A 21758-nucleotide genomic window follows, 5' to 3' on the forward strand; every position below is an offset into this window, starting at 1 on the left:
GAGCAGGTACTATTTGGGTGGTGGATCGTTCTCACCACTGCAGTAACACTGACGTGGTGGAGGTGTGTTAGTGTGTGTTGTGCTGGTCAGACACAGCAGTGCTGCTGGTGTTTTGAAACACCTCAGCGTCACTGCTGGACTGAGAACAGTCCACCAACCAGAAACATCCAGCCAACAGCGTCCTGTGGGCAGCATCCTGTGGCCACTGATGAAGGACTAGAGGATGACCAGCACAAACTGTGCAGCAGCAGATGAGCTGTCGTCTCTGACTTTACACCTACAAGGAGGACTGACAAGGTAGGAGTGTCTAACAGAGTGGACAGTGAGTGGGCGCAGTGTTTAAAAACTCCAGCAGCACTGCTGTGTCTGATCCACTCAGACCAGCACAACACAATCTAACACACTACCACCACGTCAGGGTTACTGCAGTGCTGAGAATGATCCACCACCCAAATAGCTCCTGCTCTGTGAGGGTCCATGGGGGTCCTGAAGAACAGGGTAACAGAGTATCAGAGAAACAGATGGACTACAGTCTGAAACTGTAGAACTACAAAGTGCAGCTATACAGTAAGTGGAGCTATATATATATATATATATATATATATATATATATATATATATATATATATATATATATATGTTTTCTGTGTTTATTTTATTGTATTTATTTATGTTTGCTGACACCTGCACCAAAATAAATCCCGTGTACATCTGGTACTCAGCAAATAAAGATTCTGATAAGACCACATGAACCTCATAAATAAGGAAACACCTTGTAAGTCGAGTTGTCTTGGGGTGAATACAGAGATGAGACACGGAGAGAGAGCACGAAAAACTAAGTCTCTCCGTCTTGAAAGGCCCAGTTTTTTAAGGCTGTGCCGTCTGAACCGATACCATGATCCAGCCAGAGGAGGGCGCCAGGAGATTTACCAAAAAACAACAACAACAAAACCACTGCCAGGCCACGAGACACTGTGTTAAACTTCTCTACGTCAATTTTATTCCAGAATCTCTGATGAAAATAAATTAAGGAAAATATAGTATTCATGATCACACAATTAAGAAAAAAAAAATCTCACACTTTAAAAAAGGTCTGGTGTGTGCTCGACGCTCAGCAACAGTCAGATATAACATTCAGATTTTATGTGTAGTAATTGCACAACATGGGTAAGAGGGAAAACTACATAGACGTCACATTCGGATGCCAGTCTGGGAGAGGTAAGGTTTCCTTTCATGTATTTACTAAGAAACACACTCTACAACAGTAACGGTTGGTAAAAACCTCATACCCTGTGTAGGGAAGTAAATACAACACTGTCTTCCGTCTTCCACCGAGTGATCAAGTCCACCAAAGGGGAATTACAAGAGCTTTTCCAAATCTATACAGAACTGCAAAAGCCATTCAGAGCGGGTTTGGTGTGAAACGGTTGACTGCAGGAACTCAGACGTCTTCACAGTGGTGGTGATGGGAACCAGGGGTCGCCATGACTACAACACAAATATAGCCATTTTACTTACTATCCAAAAGCACCAGTGGGATTTTCATATGTAATTTCCGGGGGGCTACTGCACGTCACAAGTACCCCTCTACCACGAACAGATCAAAAAACACAGGCCAAAATCTTCTCAAAACGATCGTAACACAATCGCTTTCTGTGAGGGAGCTTTTAGAGGTAGATGTCTGGTTCCTATCACCACCACTGTGGACAAATCTGACTCGGTACGCTTCTCTAGAACAGAGCGCTCCACACCAAGCCGCTCTGAATGACTTCGTTTGCACTGTAACGACGGAATTATGCATAAATGAAAAATTCCCATGAAACTTTCCATGTGGCTGGACGTTCCCAGTGTGTCTTCTACAAACCTCTTACAAGAGCTCAGTCCCCATCAAAACACATCCAGCTGCACTGCAAACAAACCTACGGTCCACAGCTGCAAAGCAAGAAAGACCTGGACGTGAGCTTTGGACAAAAGGCACAGCCAGGATGAAAAGATACTTCTACAGAATCCGTTCTTCTCTCGGCTAAGCCGACTATCGTATCGCTGCATCTCTGTAAACCCGGTAAGCACAGCCCATATTTCACCTGCACTGAAGAGCATCACGCACTGAATGATGAGTGTAATGTATTACAGCACTGTGCAGAAGTCAGAGACCACGCTTTAGTTATGTCAGCTATCAGCCTTTAAGCACAAGTTATTCATTTTTCAGCGCCAGGGAAAATAAATATATAAATTTAACAGAAAATTGGCGAAAAGCCTCAACAACTAAATGTTATATTTTTTTTACTGTTTAATGTGTCGCTCTTTGCCTTTATTACAGCTTCTATTCTTTTCAGGAGCCTCACTTTCAGTTCTTCTTTAAAAATCTCTCAAAACTCCAAAGTTCAGTCTTAGGAGTTGGTTGAGGTCCGGACTCTGGGGTGGTCAGTCCATCGTTCAGCTTCTTTGTGTGATGTGTCCGTCTCCTTTTCTCAGCGAGGTTCTTCTTGAACAGCTACACGTCCTTTCAGACCCACAGCGCTGAGCGGTCTTCTCGCAGTGGAAAGGATGGACAGAAACACCTGTGGATGTTTTCAGATCTGGAGCAGCTTGGTTTTCTCCTCTCTATCTCAGAGATGAGAGCTTTAAGCCGACTGGCGCCGATGGGGGCAGTTTTGGGGTCGACCAGGCCTTCCAGGTGGTTGTTAGGAGCCCCATTTTCTCTGTAGCTGTTAATCAGTTTTTGAACTCCAGTTCTGGAAACTCACGTTTTTTCCTTTGACTTTCTCCTTCGTCATGCAGGTGGATTGTCCTACGTCTAATCTCAGAAACATCTCACACAACTTGAACTTAAAGGCTGTTTTTGGTTAGATATCAAATACATGAAGGTGGTCTCGGGCTCTTGCACAGCACATCAACTGCCAAAGAGAGTGAACTGAAAGCCAACGTTGTACTGGATGTAGAAATGATGTACACACCCGAATCAAGTAAATTCAATGCAGCACTTTTTTCAGTGTACGCTGTATCTCTCTCTACCTTGCTCTCTCTCTCTCTCTCTCTCTCTCTCTCTCTCTCTCTCGGCCACACCCCCACATACTGCACACTCTCTGTTCTCTTTTCCATGAAATCTCAAGACCACCTGTGAACCTAATCGCTCTCTGCTCTTCACATCCACCCATAAAAATCTTCCTCGACTCGCCCCGACTTTCTTATTTTTACTTTCTTTTTTTAAAACTCTGAGGTACTACAGTTCTCCTGAAAGCCAACCTCAAAAAAAGAAAAAGAAATGCTGCCCGTATATTAAAAAAGACCCCACTGTCAAGTTTAATAGTTTTATCACTACTACTCAGTACTACAGTATTATTAATAAGTCAGCCTATGAAGGTAACAGTAAGTAGCCTATATACTGTATGATGACCGCAACTGTGTGTGTCCTGCACATACAGGGTTGGTTCGTGTCCGATCGACAAAATGAAGCGATTTGGAGTGCTTAATCAAAATTATTAATCATAAACGCTGTCTACGCCAACAGTTCACAATACCGCCCACATTTAGAGGCAGTAAGAGGACTGCACTGACTGCACTGACTGCACTGGACTTACTCTGCTTCAAATGTGTACATTGTTTCCACGTGAATAAATTGGGCTACATCAACACAGTTACTGCTGAAAGTAAGAAACCGAAGTACAAAATAGCTTTGATGTAGCTCCTTCATGCAGAAATGACGTACACATTTGAGTCAAGGAAACTCAATGCACCACTTTTTCAGTGTACAGATGAGAAAACACAAAAAACCCCAGTAACTTTCTCTCCCTTCTTCAAGGAGGACCACCGTCTGCCGTCCGACCCCTCAGTGCTCGGACTGCTGCTTCCTGTGAAAGGGCGCTTTCAGGCGGCTCCAGAACGACTGCGAGCGGCGGCTCTTTCTTTCGTTCCCCCTCACCACCTCTGCCTCCTTCTGACGGATCTGGCGCACGAGTGCAGCGAAGACTTCGTCGATGTAGTAGCGAAACGCTGCCGACGTCTCAAAAAACGGACACTGGAATTCCCTCGCCAGCTCTTTTCCCTCCTCTACAGACACCTGGTGGAGAGATATCAAAACAAATAAGAATGCATACTCTCGCCGGCCACTTTATTAGAAACACCTACCATGTACTTCCACTTACTGGCCAATTTATTAGAAACACCTACCATGTACTTCCTCTTACTGGCCACTTTATTAGAAACACCTACTTTGTACTTCCACTCACTGGCCACATTATTAGAAACACCTACTTTGTACTTCCACTCACTGGCCGCTTTATTAGAAACACCTACTTTGTACTTCCACTCACTGGCCGCTTTATTAGAAACACCTACCATGTACTTCCACTCACTGGCCACATTATTAGAAACACCTACTTTGTACTTCCACACACTGGCCACTTTATTAGAAACACCTACTTTGTACTTCCACACACTGGCCACTTTATTAGAAACACCTACTTTGTACTTCCACACACTGGCCACTTTATTAGAAACACCTACCATGTACTTCCACACACTGGCCACTTTATTAGAAACACCTACTTTGTACTTCCACTCACTGGCCACTTTATTAGAAACACCTACTTTGTACTTCCACTCACTGGCCACTTTATTAGAAACATTTACCTTGGACCCAGACATTGGCCTATCTGGACCCAGACCTATAACCAACGAACTATTGAGAATTATTTAATTTTGTTGCAGTATTTCTATTTTAAACAACGCAACTGTTCTAGCATTTACGGCACTGAGTTAGCTGCCCAGGAAACACACCAATCACGTGCGTTATAAAAATCACATGAGACGCTACTCATCCAATCAGATCTGTGCCTTACGACGAGCGCGGCGACTCGAGTGAGTGACACCAGAGAACTTCTAGAAAACTTGCAGTAAACCAGCTCTGGTGAGACGCACGCGGGTGACATGAGTTCAAATCCTCTAAAGGGAGGAAAGCGGACAATGAAAACAGCCCAGGTCTAAAATCCTGGCAGGACAAGCAACAGCTCACTTCTCTCACTGAGCAAGAGCGTGTGGTAGGGGAGGAGGTGGGGAGGGAAAAGGTGGGGTTGAAGCTCTTCAGCTGTTAGGATGTGAGATTTTTTTTCATAAACTAGTTCATTACTGTTCAGATGTGAAACTGAGTGGACAGAAATAATGAAAAAGTGACACTCAGACTAAACTTCCTATTTACCTTTTCTAAACTTCAGCACTTCAAGCTGCACATTTTTCAAAAGCGTTCCGTTTTATTTTTTAAATGCAGCTCTGGTTTTTACTTGAAGTGAGAAAAAATATCGTTGAAATATTATTAAATTGTACTTTATTTGATTTGACATTCAGTTGCTTACTGGCTTGCAGCTGATATAACTACTATTCTACTTTAGTACACGTTTTATGCCACTGAATCATAATTATGATGTACCGGACCCCTTTTCTTTAACTGGACCACATGTATCTGCAAAATTTTTATTATTATTATTATTTAATTTTTTAAATTATTTATAATGTTGATAATGTTTACACTGTTTCCCGTTTCTATTACTGAGTGCCTTACTCCTGTTACTCTGCTGCTGCTGTAATACTGTGAATTTCCCCGCTGTGGGCTCTTATCTTAACACAAGGTAATAAACAAAACATTACTGGGCCTCCCTGCCCATCTGCCCGTTAGATGGGTAACGACTCGCCTGTCTGAGGTGAGCCAGGTCCGATTTGTTTCCCACGAGCACCACAGGTGTGTCCACGGTGCGTCGGACGCGGTAGATCAGCTGTTTAAAGTGGCGCGCCTCCTGAAAGCTGCGGCGGTCCGTTATGGAGTAGGAGATGATGAAGCCTTCGCCAGCTCGCATGTACTGATCCCGCATAGCTGTAAACTCGGCCTGCGCACACCAGCAGATACAGCCATCATGAACTCACAGCCTGCTGCACACACTGCGTATTAATGACGCACTAGAATTTAAGCTGTTAACGTCTTAAATGCTTTATTTATTAATACGTTACTATTATAACGGCATTTTATATAGTAACTGCTATAGACCACTGTTACTGCTATACATGATTTGGAAGTTAATTATTCAATAACTACTATATATTACGCAATATCTACTGTGAATCATTTAGAACCTACTATGAATTATTCAGTAACTGCTATGAATTATTCATAACCACTATAAATTATTCATTAACTGCTGTAATTGAGTTACTCAATAACTACTATAGAGTTCAGTAAGCAGATGGACTGCAGTCTGTAATACTGCATTTATATAGTGGAGTGTAAGGTACACAGAGCTGTAGTGGAAACTACTTCTATACTGACCTAATTTCTCTAACCTTCACTGTTTTTCCTCCTGCGCTTCTTTTTCCTCTCCTGCTTACCTGTCCTGCTGTGTCCAAGATGTCCAGGTTTGCCGGCTCATCATCTATGCGGATCTGCGTCTTGTACGCGTCCTCTGAGGCCACATACCGCACATTAAAAAAGAAAAAAAATAGGATACATTTCATCATGTTAGGGAGTAGCGGCACATCAACGTATCGTTTTCAAACATAAAGACTTGGTGTGTCGTCGTTGTTTTATAATGTCTCTATTTCTACCACTGTGGAGCTCCTCCAGGTACAGTAATGTGCAGAAGTTTTGGACCACCCTTCATTTATTTCAAAACAGCCATTAAGTACACGGTACTCGTTTTCAGGAGATTTTCTGCAGAGAGCAGATATAAATACATCCCCTGCGTAAGAAAGGAAAAAGTCAAAAGAAACTAAGTGAGAAACATTGTTTTCAACTAAAAGCTACAAAGAAAATGAGGCTCCTAACAACCACCTGGAAGACCTGGTAGACACCAGAACTTCCCCCATCAGATAAACAGCACTTAAAGCTTTCATCTCTGAGAGAGAGGAGAACATCAAGCTACTTCAGATCTGAAAACATCCCCAGGTGTTTCTGTCCATCCCTCCACTGTGAGAAGACCACTCAGCGCTGTGGGTCTGAAAGGACCTGTAGCTGATCAAGAAGAATCTCACTGAGAAAAGGAGACGGACACACCAAACAAAGAAGCTGAACGATGGACTGACCACCCCAGAGTCCAAACCTCAACACCACTGAATGGGTTTGATTACATCAGAAAATCCAACCAGCCTCTAAGACTGAACTTTGGAGGTGTGTCTGCAGGTTCTTTGAGGAACTGAAAGTGAGTCTCCTGAAAAGAACAGAAGCTGTAATAGAGGTCAAGAGCGACAGACTACACACTGAAATATTAGATTAGCTGTTTAGGCTTCTGTGTAAATTTCTATAAATGTGTATTTTCTGCTTTTTGGGTTCAATGGCTGTGACTGGAGATAAAATAAAAAAAGAGTGGTCAGCAACTTCTGCACAGTATGTTTTACACATTTATGATTAGCTTTAAAATAATTCTGGAACATATAATAATCTCAAATTTCACCATCATCCCATCATAAAGAAATTGGAGATTTTAGTGATGCATGAAATCAACGCCTAAAGAAAAGGCAACTCCCCCTTGCAGTGCGAATACAGCCCAGTGTATATGTTCTCACCAGCAGCTGCTCTAAATAGGTTCATTATTTGGTAGGGAAATTATGTAACAGCTTGGTCAGGCATGGTGGGAAGAGTTTCACAGGAAGAAGCTTTACAGCCACATGAAACAGCAAAAGACATAAAACAACATGATGCGAGCGTGCAATGGGCGCAAATCCACCAGAACAACTTTTAAAAAAAGGCTTTAATGTCTTAAAGCTGTTATCACACCTACCCTCTCCACTCCGGAAGGCTTTGATAATTAGCTGATAATGAATCAGGCATGTTAATGTAGAGAAGACACCTGGTGGTTTGAGGCTTTTACAGATTCAAATCTAATGTATACAGTTTTTCCTTTACCCCAGATGTCATCAATCATCTGAAATATGTTCATTTGTCATTTATTCATCAGGATCATTATTCTGTTATTGCTATAACTGCATATTATATAACAAGGTGTTGGAAACGTTCCTCAGAGATTCTGGTTGGTTATTTGAGTTCCTGTTCCCTTTCTATCATCTGGAACTAGTCTGTCCATTCTCCTCTGACCTCTCACATCAACAAGGCGTTTTCGTCCACACGACTGACCGCTCACTGGATATTTCCTCTTTTTCGGACCGTTCTCTGTAAACCCTAGAGATGGTTGTGTGTGAAAATCCCAGTAGATCAGCAGTTTCTGAAATACTCAGACCAGCCCGTCTGGCACCAACAACCACGCCATGTTCAAAGCCCCTTAAATCCCCTTTCTTGCCAGTTCTGATGCTCGGTCTGCACTTCAGCAGGTTGTCTTGACCACCTCTTCAGGCCTAAATGCATTGAGTTGCAGCCGTGTGATTGGCTGATTAGCTGTGTATGTTAACAAGCAACTGAACAATAATAAAGTGGCAGATGATGGTATAAACATGTCTTGGCTGATGGACTACATCTGGGGTGAGGTAGTAATATGTAAATGGGATTTTTCACCAAACTATCGCTTTAAGGGGGGGATGAGTAAAAGTTCCTGAGTTACTTTCTCACCTATTGTCGGGTCATGGTCCTCAGGAAACCTGTGGCTGATAAACTGCATGATGATGGCTGAAAATAACAAGGGGATAAGAGGGGAGGGGGAATGAGAGAGTGGGAAAGAGAGAGAGAGAGAGAGAGAGAGAGAGGCATTTCTTACATAATCCAGGTATTGTGACACAAATGAGTGCGTGAAAGCTCCTCCCTTTTTCTCTCTCTAATCCACAATTCTTGGCAGCTGAAGGCTCATCATTCTCAGTCCACCCCACTTTCCAACACACACGTCTATTTTTATACCTTGTCAGGATGTGAAGTCATACCTATCGCTGTTGTTGGAACAAAATCATTTTTCAGTTTTTGAGATCATTTGAAATAACCTGTCACACTTAACGTTGTGTGTAAATTTCTTGATGAATGGACAAACATCAAATGGGCCAAAACTACTTGATAAAAAGTCTGGTTCCATTGACTTACATTGAAAGTGAAGGATGTTTTTTCCTTCTCCTGTAAAGTTACCGTTATGGAGATATGACAACGACAAAAGTGCATATGAACTAGAGTGACGTCCCATTCTTAATCCATAGGGTATAATATGATGTCGGCCCACCCTTTGCAGCTATAACAGCTTCCGCTCTTCTGGGAAGGCTTTCCACAAGGTTTAGGAGTGTGTTTATGGGAATTTCTGACCGTTCTTCTAGAAGAGCATTTGTGAGGTCAGACACTGATGTTGGACGAGAAGGCCTGGCTCACAGTCTCCGCTCTAATTCATCCCAAAGGTGTTCTATCAGGTTGAGGTCAGGACTCTGTGCAGGCCAGTCAAGTTCTTCCACACCTTCCAACTGGCTCATCCATGTCTTTATGGACCTGCTTTGTGCTCTGGTGTGCTGTCATGTTGGAACAGGAAGGGGCCGTCCCCAAACTGTTCCCACAAAGTTGGGAGCATGAAATTATCCAAAATCTCTTGGTGCTGAAGCTTTAAGAGTTCCTTTCACTGGAACTAATGGGCTGAGCCCAACTCCTGAAAAACAACCCCACACCATGATCCCCCCTCCACCAACTTTACACTCGGCACAATGCAGTCAGACAAGTACCGTCTCCTGGCAACCGCCAAACCCAGACTCATCCATCAGATAGCCAGATGGAGAAGCGTGATTGGTCACTCCAGAGAACACATCTCCACTGCTCTAGAGTCCAGTTGCGGCGCTTTACACCACGGCATTCCACGCTTTGCATTGCGCTTGGTGATGTAAGGCTTGAACGTAGCTGCTCGGCCATGGAAAGCCATTCCATGAAGCTCTCTACGCCGTTCTTGAGCTGATCTGGCCACATGAAGTGTGGAGGTCTGTAGTGATTGACTCTGCAGAAAGTTGGTGACCTCTCTATGCCCCTCAGCATCTGCTGACCCCGCTCTGTCATTTTACGTGGCCGATCACTTCGTGGCTGAGTTGCTGTCGTTCCCAATCGCTTCCACTTTGTTATAATCCCACTGACAGTTGACTGTGGAATATTTAGTAGTGAGGAAATTTCACGACTGGACTTGCTGCACAGGTGACGTCTGATCACGGTACCACGCTGGAATTCACTGAGCTCCTGAGAGCGACCCATTCTTTCACTAATGTCTGTAGAAGCAGTCTGCAGGCCTAGGGGCTCGGCTTTATACACCTGTGGCTATGGAAGTGATTGGAACACCTGAATTCAATGACTTGGATGGGGGAGTGAAGACTTTTAGCAATATATTTATATAGCTTCTCTACAATGATAATTTTACAGGACAAGGAAAAAAACATACTTTACTATTAATGCAAGTCAATGGAACCAGACTGTTGGTCTGTTCGTTATGAAATTTAAACACAATGTAAAGGACAACAGGTATTTTCAAATTATTTGTCCAAACTACAAAAATGGACATGCAAGGTTTTCTTCTGACAGCAGCAATATAAGTAAGTGTCCGTATGTAATAAAGCTCCCCATAAATATACGTATATAAGCATGTTGTTCTTTCAGTTTTACAAATCACATGAATCACATCACTTTACAAACTCAGAACCTGACTTTTCTGTCTTGAAAATGTATGAAAACAAACACACACACACACACACACACACACACACACACACACACACACACACACACACACACAGATCTGCTCCGTTCAGCTCCTCTGGGCTGTTCCCATGGAGACAGTCAGGGTAAAATAAAGTGAAAATATCTGTCACCTTAAAGGCCCCCGTGCAATGCAACTCTATACACATCCTCACCAGGTGAAACGTGCTTATCTCCGTAGCAACAGACTGCAGGGAGTAAATGGAGGGGGGGGTGATGGTTGCTAGGTGACTCCCTAACGACTAGACTTACTCCCTAACGACTAGACTGAGCAGAAGCCTCTGATTGCTCAAGAAGAGAGCCACCGCCCAGCAGCAGTGTGGGCGGGCGAAGGGGCTGAGGGGGGCTGAGAGGGGGGCATCTCATGATGAAACAAACCAGACTAACAACAACAACAACAACAATCAACACAGGATGGAGAAAAGGCAGGACTTTAAAAATTAGAGCTGCATAATACACTGACAAAAACACACTGATTGCGTAGCTTATTATACAGCACTGTGCAAAAGTCAGAGACCACACCCTTTCCTTTATTTAATTTCCAGTCAAAATGGCTATTAATTCATTAAGTTATTTATTTTCCAGTGTCAGGAAAACAGCAGGAAACATATTTAACCCCTTAAAATCCCAGGCTAATTCTTCAGTAACTGCAGGGATATCCACTTAAAGGGTTAATAGAAAAGGACACAGAAGCCTCAACAACTCATTATAATGTCAAATTTCAGTCAATCCGTATTTAATTTGTCCACTATTTACTTTGGTGGAGTCTACTGCCACATTAAAGGAGAACTCCTCGGATTTTTTCAAAATTTCTACATTATTAAATGGTTGAGATGTAAACTGAGTCGTTCAGAGCGGTTTGGAGTGAAATGCTCTGCTCAAGAGAAACTTATCGAGTCAGAATTGTTCACAGTGTTAGTGATAGGAACCAGACGTCCACCTCTAAAAGCTCCTTTACAGAAAGTTATTACATGAAATGGTTATCCAAACGCTGCACAATGTCAGAGACACTCACGAAAGTTCAGGGAAGAAATTTGTCTGGTGTTTGGAGGAAAAATGTTCCCCAAATAAAACTTTACCACTGTTTTACCATCAACAGAAACACTTTCCGATAGGGAATGTAATCGGATTCAGGCGTTTACACGGATATTATTCTTCTACTTAAGATAGAAACTGTATTCCGAATGGCCTCAATCGGACTAGACTATTCCGACTGAGGTGTTTACATGGACGTGTTGTATTCTGACTGAGCCATTAGTCGGATTATTAACGGATTATCAGGCTCCATGTAAACGTGGCTAGTGTTTTATTGTATGTCGTTTTGGATCATTACTGTTGTTCTGTTCATCAAGAATTTTTGACACATAATAAAAAGGCTGCTGGCTTTTTCAAATTATGCGAAAAGGGTCAATAATTGAGTCCTTACTTTAGATGCTAGTGTCGCTTTGTGGGATCCTAAGGAACAGCTTTTGTTGGGAGGAGCTGTAACTGGTACGTTTTAAGATTTAAGACAAGAGGAATTCTTGGATTTTTCAATATTTCTGAATAATTTAATCGTTGAGATATGAACAGGCTCATTCAGAGTGGTGGTGATAGGAACCAGGGGTCACCATGACGACCACATAAACACAGACCATTTATTTACTATCCAAACCCACCAGTGAACCTAAAGGGGTCTTCTGAGCTCGAGATGTAATGCTGATGATGGTAAAACAGTGGTCACGTTTTCCACTATCTCACAAAAAGAGGAATGTAAAAAGAAAAAGGAAAGTTTGAGCTTGGGATTATCTGGATAAGCAGAAACTGATAAACCAGCTTCTAAGACTGAACTCTGGAGGTGTGTCTGCAGATTTCTCTGAGAAACTGCGTCTCCTGAAAAGAATGGAAGGTGTAATAAAGGTAAAGAGAGACTAAACACTGAAAACTTGATATTATATTTAGTTGTTGTGGCTTCTGTGTAATTTTCTATGAATATACTTTTTTTCCAGATGGTCAAAAATAAATGACATTCATTTGAAGCAGTTTTGACTGGAAATGAAATAAAAGAATGGATGAATTATTATTACTGTGTGTATTTGGTCAATTTCAAGTTTGCATTATTTTGCTCAAAATTATTTCAACTAGATGATACAAATGCTGTGATTCATCAAAAACACCCACAGAAAATTATCATCTGCGGTTTGTTTGGACAAAAAAAAGCAACTAGACTCATTTGCCTCCTGCCTGTCTGTTACATCAGTGTCACACAGACTAACATTTTAATAATTTTAATAATTATTAACAGATGATTTATTACACAGCTCTATACAAACAAGACTTCAGAGACAAGGAAGGGTACAGAATGTACATGCTGATAAAGGGTGGGGCTGCAGAGAATGAGAGAGAGAGAGAGAGAGAGAGAGAGAGAGAGAGAGAGAGAGAGAGAGAGAGAGACAGAGAGAGAGAGAGAGAGAGAGAGAGAGAGAGAGACAGAGAGAGAGAGAGAGAGAGAGAGAGAGAGACAGAGAGAGAGAGAGACAGAGAGAGAGAGAGAGAGAGAGAGACAGAGAGAGAGCGAGAGAGAGAGAATAAGAGAATGTGAGAGAGAGAGAGAATGTGAGAGAGAGAGAGAGAGAGAGAGAGAGGAGTTAGAGAGAGAGACAGAAAACGAGAGAGAGAGAGAGAGAGAGAGAGAGAGGGGGAGAGAGAGAGAATGAGAAAGCGAGACAGAGAAAGAGAGAGACAGAGAGAGACAGAGAGAGAGAGAGAGAATGAGAAAGCGAGACAGAGAGGGAGAGAGAGAGAGAGAGAGAGAGAGAGAGAGAGACAGAGAGAGAGAGAGAGAGAGAGAGAGAGAGAGAGAGAGACAGAGGGAGAGAGAGAGAGAGAGAGAGAGAGAGAGAGAGAGAATGAGAAAGCGAGACAGAGAGAGAGAGAGAGAGAGAGAGAGAGAGAGAGAGACAGAGAGAGAGAGAGAGAGAGAGAGAGAGAGAGAGACAGAGGGAGAGAGAGAGAGAGAGAGAGAGAGAGAGAGAGAGAGAGAGAGAGAGAGAGAGAGAGAGAGAGAGAGAGAATGAGAAAGCGAGACAGAGAGAGAGAGAGAGAGAGAGAGAGAGAGAGACAGAGAGAGAGAGAGAGAGAGAGAGAGAGAGAGAGACAGAGGGAGAGAGAGAGAGAGAGAGAGAGAGAGAGAGAGAGAGAGAGAGAGAGAGAGAGAGAATGAGAAAGCGAGACAGAGAGGGAGAGAGAGAGAGAGAGAGAGAGAGAGAGAGAGAGAGAGAGACAGAGAGAGAGAGAGAGAGAGAGAGAGAGAGAGAGACAGAGGGAGAGAGAGAGAGAGAGAGAGAGAGAGAGAGAGAGAGAATGAGAAAGCGAGACAGAGAGAGAGAGAGAGACAGAGAGAGAGAGAGAGACAGAGACAGAGAGAGAGAGAGAGGTAGAATCTGAATGTCTCTTGTTGGTCACTCACCACTCTTTCCCACTCCTCCCTCCCCCAGCATCACCAGTTTGTACTCGCGGGAGAGAGAGCCAGGGCCCCGCGAGGACTCCATCAAAACAACTGCAACAAACAGACAAACCATCAAACTTAAAACCTACTTTAACCCCGTAAAACATTCATCTCAACCTCTCGGTCCTTCCACTCATCTACACGTATGTAAGAATGAAATCAAGACAAATAGTGGGCACAGTATAAACCACAGCAGGCACACGTCCTCACTCTCACACAACAGGCGCCGCACAAACAACCAAGGTCAAACGAGGACGAGCGAGACGAGGCAGCGGGAGAAAGTGCACTGCAGTACACTCAGAACATACGGCTGGGAAAGAGCCTGCGTGTGTGTAACAAGCCTCTCGGTGGTGTAAGTAAAATAAGGGGCACATCGTCTAAAGTACAACGACAAAGTCAGAGAGAGGGTCAGAAAACTCACAGTAAGATACCTTCCCAGATCGTTCAGCCTAGTACTGAATAATATATTCATTATATAAACTAAATTCATAGAACATACTTAATAAATGTATTGTAGGCAGTGAATAAATCAGTAGATACTGAATGAACCATACTTTGTTACTAAATAATTCATTGTGGATATTGAATGCATTTAGTATTTCCTATATAATTCACTGCATGTATGGTTTAATTCATAGAAGATACTGAATAATTTATAGTGGATACTGAATATTTTATAGTGGATACTGAATAATTCATAGAAATGATTAAATACTGTATTTGTGCAGTGCATAAATCATAGTAGATTCACTGCAGATACTGAATGTACTTGGTATTTGCTATTTAATTTACTATATGTATGGCTTAATTCATAGTAGATACTGAATCATTTATAGAAATGATTAAATATTGTATTGTAGGCAGTGAATAAATCAGCAGATTCACTGTAAATACTGAATGTACTTGGTATTTGCCATCTAATTTACTATATGTATGGTTTAATTCATAGTAGAAACTGAATAATTTATAGTGGATACTGAATAATTTATAATGGGTACTGAATAATTCCCTGTAGATACTGAAAGTACTCAGTATTTTCTATATAATTCACTGTATGTACGATTTAATTCATAGTGGGTACTGGATAATTCAAAGAAATTAAATATTGTATTGTAGGCAGTGAATAAATCACATGAATCACACTGGTTACTAAATAATTCACTGTAGACACTGAATGTACTTGATATTTGCTATACAATTCATTGTATGTATGGCTTAATTCATAGTAGACACTGAATAATTCTTATAAATGACTGAATACTGTATTATAGGCAGTGAATAATTCAAAGTAGGTATTCATAGTAATTCATAGTAGTTACTAAATAACATGCAGAAGACTGAACAACTCAGGAGTTAATGAGCAATTTTGGTAGATACTCAATAATGAATATACTTACTGAACACTGAACAGCTCCTACTGAATAACTCACAGTAGATACAGAATGAACTGTAATACTGAATAGCTTACAGCAGCACCTAAATAATTCAGAGCTTTTATTGAATAATTCACAGTAGATACTGGCAACTGAATAATATGCCCCTTAGAATCTGCATGTGGGTCTAATCTTCAGTACAAGTCCATACACAGTAATTCATGGTAGTTACATGTATAATAAGACATATGATTGACAGCTGAACAGTAAGTCTGCAGTGTAAGGGGTTACAGTCACAGTTCATATGAATAACCGTGTTATGAATCTCATTTTTGAGCGACCTTGGGAGAAAAATGTGAGACTCTTACCGTCTGTGGCCCTGACAAAAGCAGCCAAGGCCCAACCAAGGCCAACACTATCCAGTGCTTCAAGATATTCTACTGGAAGGTTAGTGTGACCTTGAGGGGAAGAGTGCCAAACTGACCGGTGTGAATCGGTACCGGTGTGGTTTAGATTTATTTGTACACTGAGCAGAGCATGATTTAAACCAGTATTGTTCGGCGTTCATGAGCTCCACACTCTCCATGCTGTTATCCTTTCTTGTTGAAGGTCTCGGCTGCACTGCAGCAGCGCTAACGTCCCTTTTAGAGGTCAGTATTGTGCAGTTGCGGTCATGATCATGAGTGCAGCTTGCATGGGCCTTTTTTTTTTTCACCCTGGCGCTGGCTGTAATGTGTGACCGTGTCCTTTTTTAGCACATGTTGAGTGTGTGCAGTTGACACTAGAGGCAAAGTTGGGTGCAGAAGAGGAAGTGACTCATTTGGCCGAGCTATTCATGTGACAATGTGATGCGTCCACTGGGCGGCTGCTACATTAACCACTGTCAGTAACACGCATTTGCCGCAGCACTGTGGGGGGATCGATATGAGAGCGCTGAACTGAGTACTGCTACTGACTGACGCTGTAAAAAGTCAGGCAGAAAGGCTGGCTCTGTAAACACTGTACACCTACCTATCTGGAGGGAATTCAACGCCGCTGAAACAAATCTGAGGCCTGGACTCTAAGACGAGTCCAGCTCTGGCACGTTCTGGTGTTTTCCATGATTGCATACACCTACCAAGCCTTGTTAGATACCACCCTTCGTTTAGGTCATTTCCAGTCAAAACAGCTATTAAGCACAAGTTATTTATTTTCCAGCATCAGGAAAAAAGGCAGAAAACACATTAAACGGAAAATTACACACACGGTTAGAAATGAAAGTTCTGTGCTGGTATGTTTTTCCGCTCATCAAGGTTCAAACAGTGTAAATGTTCCCTCAAAGGTACAGCAGTGGTTTTAAGGCCTGATTGTGAACCTTAAATAGTTTTTTCCAGCTGAAAAGTTGGTATTTGTGCCTTTTCATAACCGAATGCTTTAAAACAGAACAGTAGAATAAAAGCCTGGAGGCGAGGCAGGGGGGGTGTGGAGTCAGTACAGCTTAGAACAGATCATTCCAGTGGATTATGGTTCAGTTATGTTCCCTGACTGAAGGTACCGAGACGAACCCTTGAGGGTCCAACTCCAGCGACAGTTCAGTACCTTTATTTCTGAGAACGCAGAATCCCCAACAACTAAATATAATATCGATTTTTCTGTATTCAGTGTGTCACTCTTTACCTTTATTACAGCCTCCGTTCCTCAGTTCAGTCTTAGAAGTTGGTTTAGCATTTTCTAATGTAATCCCAAACACATGCAGGGATACCGAGGTCTGGACTCTGGGGTGGTGAGTCCATTGCTCTAAGCAAACCAGCAGCTTCTTGGTTTGATAAGTATGTCATCTTCTCAGCAGTGGGCTTGGGATCATTATCTTGCTTTAAATGGCCTTATCAGAAAGCACTGCATGAATGAGGGCCTTCATTCCCAAACGAATTTCCCAGATGATGTTTTGCATCCCCAAACTCGCACTGATCCTCCACCGTGCTTGCCTGCATGTAGACATGGTTTAAAGCGTCTTCCATTGCTTTGGTGGCCTACATACGGCCTTCAGTCACTACAAATCTCATCAGTCCATCAAACCTCACTCCACACCTCAGATGTCCAGTTGAGTATTGAGTCCACTAGAGCCAGTGTTCTTCTATTCTGTCTGTCTACTTTTCTCAGTGAGGTTCTTCTTGAACGGCTACAGATCCTTACACACCCATCACGCTGAGTGGTCTTCTCACAGCGGAAGGATGGACGGAAACACCTGGGGATGTTTTCAGATCTGAAGCTGCTGGATCTTCTCCTCTTTATCACCAACTAAATACTGTGTTACAAGATCTGAAGTTATACTTAGTGTTGGGGACTTCTGTGCAATGTTCTGCTAAATGTAGGTTGTCTGCTTTTTCCTGACAGTAAAGCACATAAATGAATATAATTCATTGCGTAATTACACGTATAATAATGCAAACACATCAGAACGACAAAATAAAACAAAATGTCATTCCTGATAATCAGAGACTTCTTAAAACCCTGAGCTTATTATTTAGTGCATACTATGAATTTTCCAGCATTTCCTACAAATGATTTGGTATCTACTAAGAATTATTTAGTAACTGCTATAAAAGTATCAGTAACTACTACAAATTATTCCGTATATAACAAATGATTAAATATCCACTATGAATCTAATGTGTGTGGGCCCACATCCAGACCCTTACAGTTACCAGCTTTACCACGTGTGTTAGGGAAACTGCTCTGGATTCCGTCCCTAAAGGACCCAAGATGGGCGTAATGGTACTAAATTAAGCTGAAGATGAGGTAAGGCTGGCTGTGAGCTCGCATAATGAATTGATGCGATCCTTCAGGAATGTGTCAGTACTTTTTAATTAACACTGAAACCATTATTCCTTAATTTCACTTTAAACAACTATTACATTCCCCGCAGTCTTCCAGACTGAAAAACACACTCCTCATTGATCAGTTCAGTAGGTTTATGCTGCGCAGGTATGACAGCATGTGGGTCCACACTTCAGTCCCTCATTCTCATAACTACAGAAACAGAGGCGTCAGCTTCATAGCAGATGGAGGATAATTCATAATAGTTACTGAAAAATTGACAGTAGATACCGAATAATTAAAAGTCGATATTCAATAATTCATATTACATAGTAAATAACTAAATAATTCATGGTTGATAGCAAATATTGATATCAAAAGTGGCTAATTAATAACAGGTTAGAATATTAGGCCTAATGACCGAATAATAAGCCTAGGCTTCATTAAGACTTTTGTAGCTTCCCCTAATATAGGTGTCCTGCCTGACGTTCTTCTGGGATTAGTGAAGAGTAAATTATGTATTTATTTTTTTACCCCAAAACCACATCTGTCCGTGCTAAATGTCCAAAAGTATCAGGACGGCTCTTCTAATGAGCGAGTTCGGCTGCTTTAAAGTGCTGACACAGCTTGTATAATCTCTAAAGAAAAAAAACATTGATCAGTTAATTGGGACATGAAGCAGCTGCGTATGAGCCTAACGTCACCATGCCCAGCGCTACACGTGGGCTAAAGGGGTACAAAGCCCCCCAGCACTGGGCTGTGGAGCAGTGGAACTGGAGTGATGGAGCTCCATCCAATAACTTTGGGATGAATGTAAGTGATCCATTCAACATCAGCACCTGACCTCACTAATGCGCAATCAAATCCTCACAGCAGTGCCCAGTGTAAAGCCCTCGTAGAAGAGTAGATGCTGCAGATCGACCACCCAAATAGCCCATGGGGGTCCTGACCACTGAAGAACAGGGTAATAGGGGGCTAACAAAGTATCAGAGATACAGATGGACTACAGTCTGTAACTGTAGATCTACAAAGTGCACTTGCCCGCATTCTCCAGCGTGGCTTGGTCCACGCACGTACCTTGGGCAGTCGTGGGCTGGAGGTTAGAGAACTGGCCCTGTGACCCCCAGCGCCGACAGTCCATGACTGAGGTGTCCTTGAGCAAGACACCTAACCCCCAATTGCTCCCCGGGTGCCGTGGATAGGGCTGCCCACCTCTCCGGCCAAGTGTGCTCACTGCCCCCTAGTCTGTGTGTATTCACTAGTGTGTATGTGGTGTTTCACTTCACGGACGGGTTAAATGCGGAGGTGGAATTTCCACGTTTGTGGGATTAAAAAGTGTCACTTAACTTACATGGTCAGTGAGTGTAGAAACAAGGAGGTGGTTTAATGTTCTGTATATATATATATAATGGTCTGTATAGCTTTATTAGCAGATATACATAGAGGGCGTATTAAGAGGAACAGCAAAGCGGTGTGGTCAGTTCTCCCCGGCTAAAATGCCCCAAATTTGGGCCTAAATTCGCAGCAGAGATCCTGGACTGGTCAGTTTAGGCCTCGTTCAGGATCAACTCTCTGGACAGACGCTCAAATCAGCAGCATGCTGTTTGAGAGCAGCACTTTCAGCGCACAATGTTACACCAACGTAGCCAGATTGAGGGGAAAAAGAGCGCATAAACACGAACCAGCCGGCCATAACACTGAAATAAGCTGGAAAAGTGAATGGAAAAACTTTAAAAGCCTCTCAGCACACAGCCAGGCTCACATATAATGAAGGGCTGTGAGCACAGGACCAGCATCGTGACCACACAGCAAAAGAGAGCCACGATTGTTCGGCAAATCCAATAGACCCGCATGGCTTACTAACAAAGCGAGGCTCTACTCGCTGGAGAAACAACCCAGACACACACAACAAAAAGCCGAGCACTTGAAACGAGGCTGGCGTTGGGCTTCCTATTCGATTTCCCCGGTCCACCTTAAATGGTTCAGCAGTTACATTGCAATTTGCTGCACCATTTAAGGTGGACCGGGAAACTTCGAAACAAGGAGCTTTTTGATCGCAAAGGCGCCCAAAACACTCAAAAACAGAGTTCATGCCCTGTTTACAGCCCTGACTGCAGACCCCTCACCATAAAAATTCAAGGAAGGGGGATTTGCTCCAGGTGCGCCAAAAAAGGACAACTTTAAAAAAAAAAAATAAAAAATTTCAACTTTTTTTTTTTTTGCAAACAACGAGTCAGTAGTTGGACTCTTGATGCAGCTACACATTAAAATAGAACAGAAAACAGAACAAGCAGAACTGCTCACCTCGGTCACTGTAAGCCCGTCTTCATCGCTCCCTCGGTATCAAAGCTGGAGATCATCTTGAAGGATTAATAAAAAAGGTAAATTCCTAAAGCTTCATTCTCACCCACTGTAAACACATCCAGCCCCATGAAGGAGGCAGCGCTGCCGCCGGGTCCTAAAGCCAGTGGGTTTCAGGGTAGGGGCCTTGGCTGCTGAATTCAGGACAACAAACTGGGAAGTCTGAAAACTTCCTACTTTCCACCAGGAGTGGACAGTAACTGAGTAAATGTAATTAGTTTCTGTACTTAAGTATTTTTTCGTGTATCTGTACTGAAGTTTCTCCGTTCTGGGCGACCTTTTCCTTTCACTCCGCTACATTTCAGAGTCTAATATCCGACTTTTTCCTCCTACATTTTGAGAAATCTGTCGTTCCTTTTGGTTTCTGTGTATAAAAACATAACATGTCAAAACGAAAGAAGCGCAAAGCCAGAGCACCAATCAGGGCCCAGCGGTCACTTTGTTTAGAGCTGGTTTTGACCTGTTGGTCATACCGACCCAGTGCAGCACGCGGTTCAACGTCAGCGCAGCAGCGTAAAACTTTGGGAGAGTCTGTTCAACATAAATGATGAACTAACCTAACTTTGTGTAAATAGAGCACAATATAGAAATATGTCCACATATGCAGTCGAGACTGACGCGGCTTTTTTCTGAATTTCTACAAACACCATTTCATTTTATAGTAAATGAGTTTGGGCTGGTTTATGTTTATGAACAGATGCCTACAGATCAACATAGTAAAGGAGCTCATCTGTGATCCTGAGTTTAAAGCCAGTTTTTATTCAACTTAAACTTGGAACTAAGTTGTAAATAAATCTGAAACTGAAACTTTGCTTGTGTGTAAAAAGTGATTTCAGAGCCACTCGGTTCTCCCTGATGGAAACTGTTTACCTTCAGTGTTTTGTGCTTCTGATCATTTTAATAGACGTCAGCGTCACTAATTAATGACGTTCTATTAAAAGACTGGTTTACCAAGAGAGACGCTGGAGGACTTTCACCTGAAATGAGTTCATGAAGCCAGTCTGGTTATAAAAATGATAACAGGACATCAGAGCCAGAATTACTCTTTTAGTACTTTTACTTTATACTTAAGTACATTTGAAGGTAAATACTTTAGTACTTTTACTCA

General features: G+C 42.4%; 1 protein-coding gene across 1 annotated transcript; it reads right to left on the reverse strand.

The window, feature by feature from the left end:
• Positions 1-970: 970 nt before the first annotated feature.
• On the reverse strand, positions 971-20749 carry rit1 (Ras-like without CAAX 1). The gene is made up of 6 exons (XM_017721523.2): positions 20594-20749; positions 14082-14171; positions 8546-8602; positions 6376-6449; positions 5688-5879; positions 971-4060 (listed from the first exon to the last, which is right to left on the reverse strand). Exons 2-6 carry the CDS (start codon positions 14161-14163, stop codon positions 3830-3832), a joined length of 636 nt encoding a protein of 211 aa, XP_017577012.1. The 5' UTR covers positions 14164-14171; positions 20594-20749; the 3' UTR covers positions 971-3829.
• Between the last annotated feature and the right edge of the window lie 1009 nt (positions 20750-21758).

This window comes from Pygocentrus nattereri, chromosome 27 (assembly GCF_015220715.1).
Source record: "Pygocentrus nattereri isolate fPygNat1 chromosome 27, fPygNat1.pri, whole genome shotgun sequence".
NCBI classification, from domain to species: Eukaryota; Metazoa; Chordata; class Actinopteri; order Characiformes; family Serrasalmidae; genus Pygocentrus; species Pygocentrus nattereri.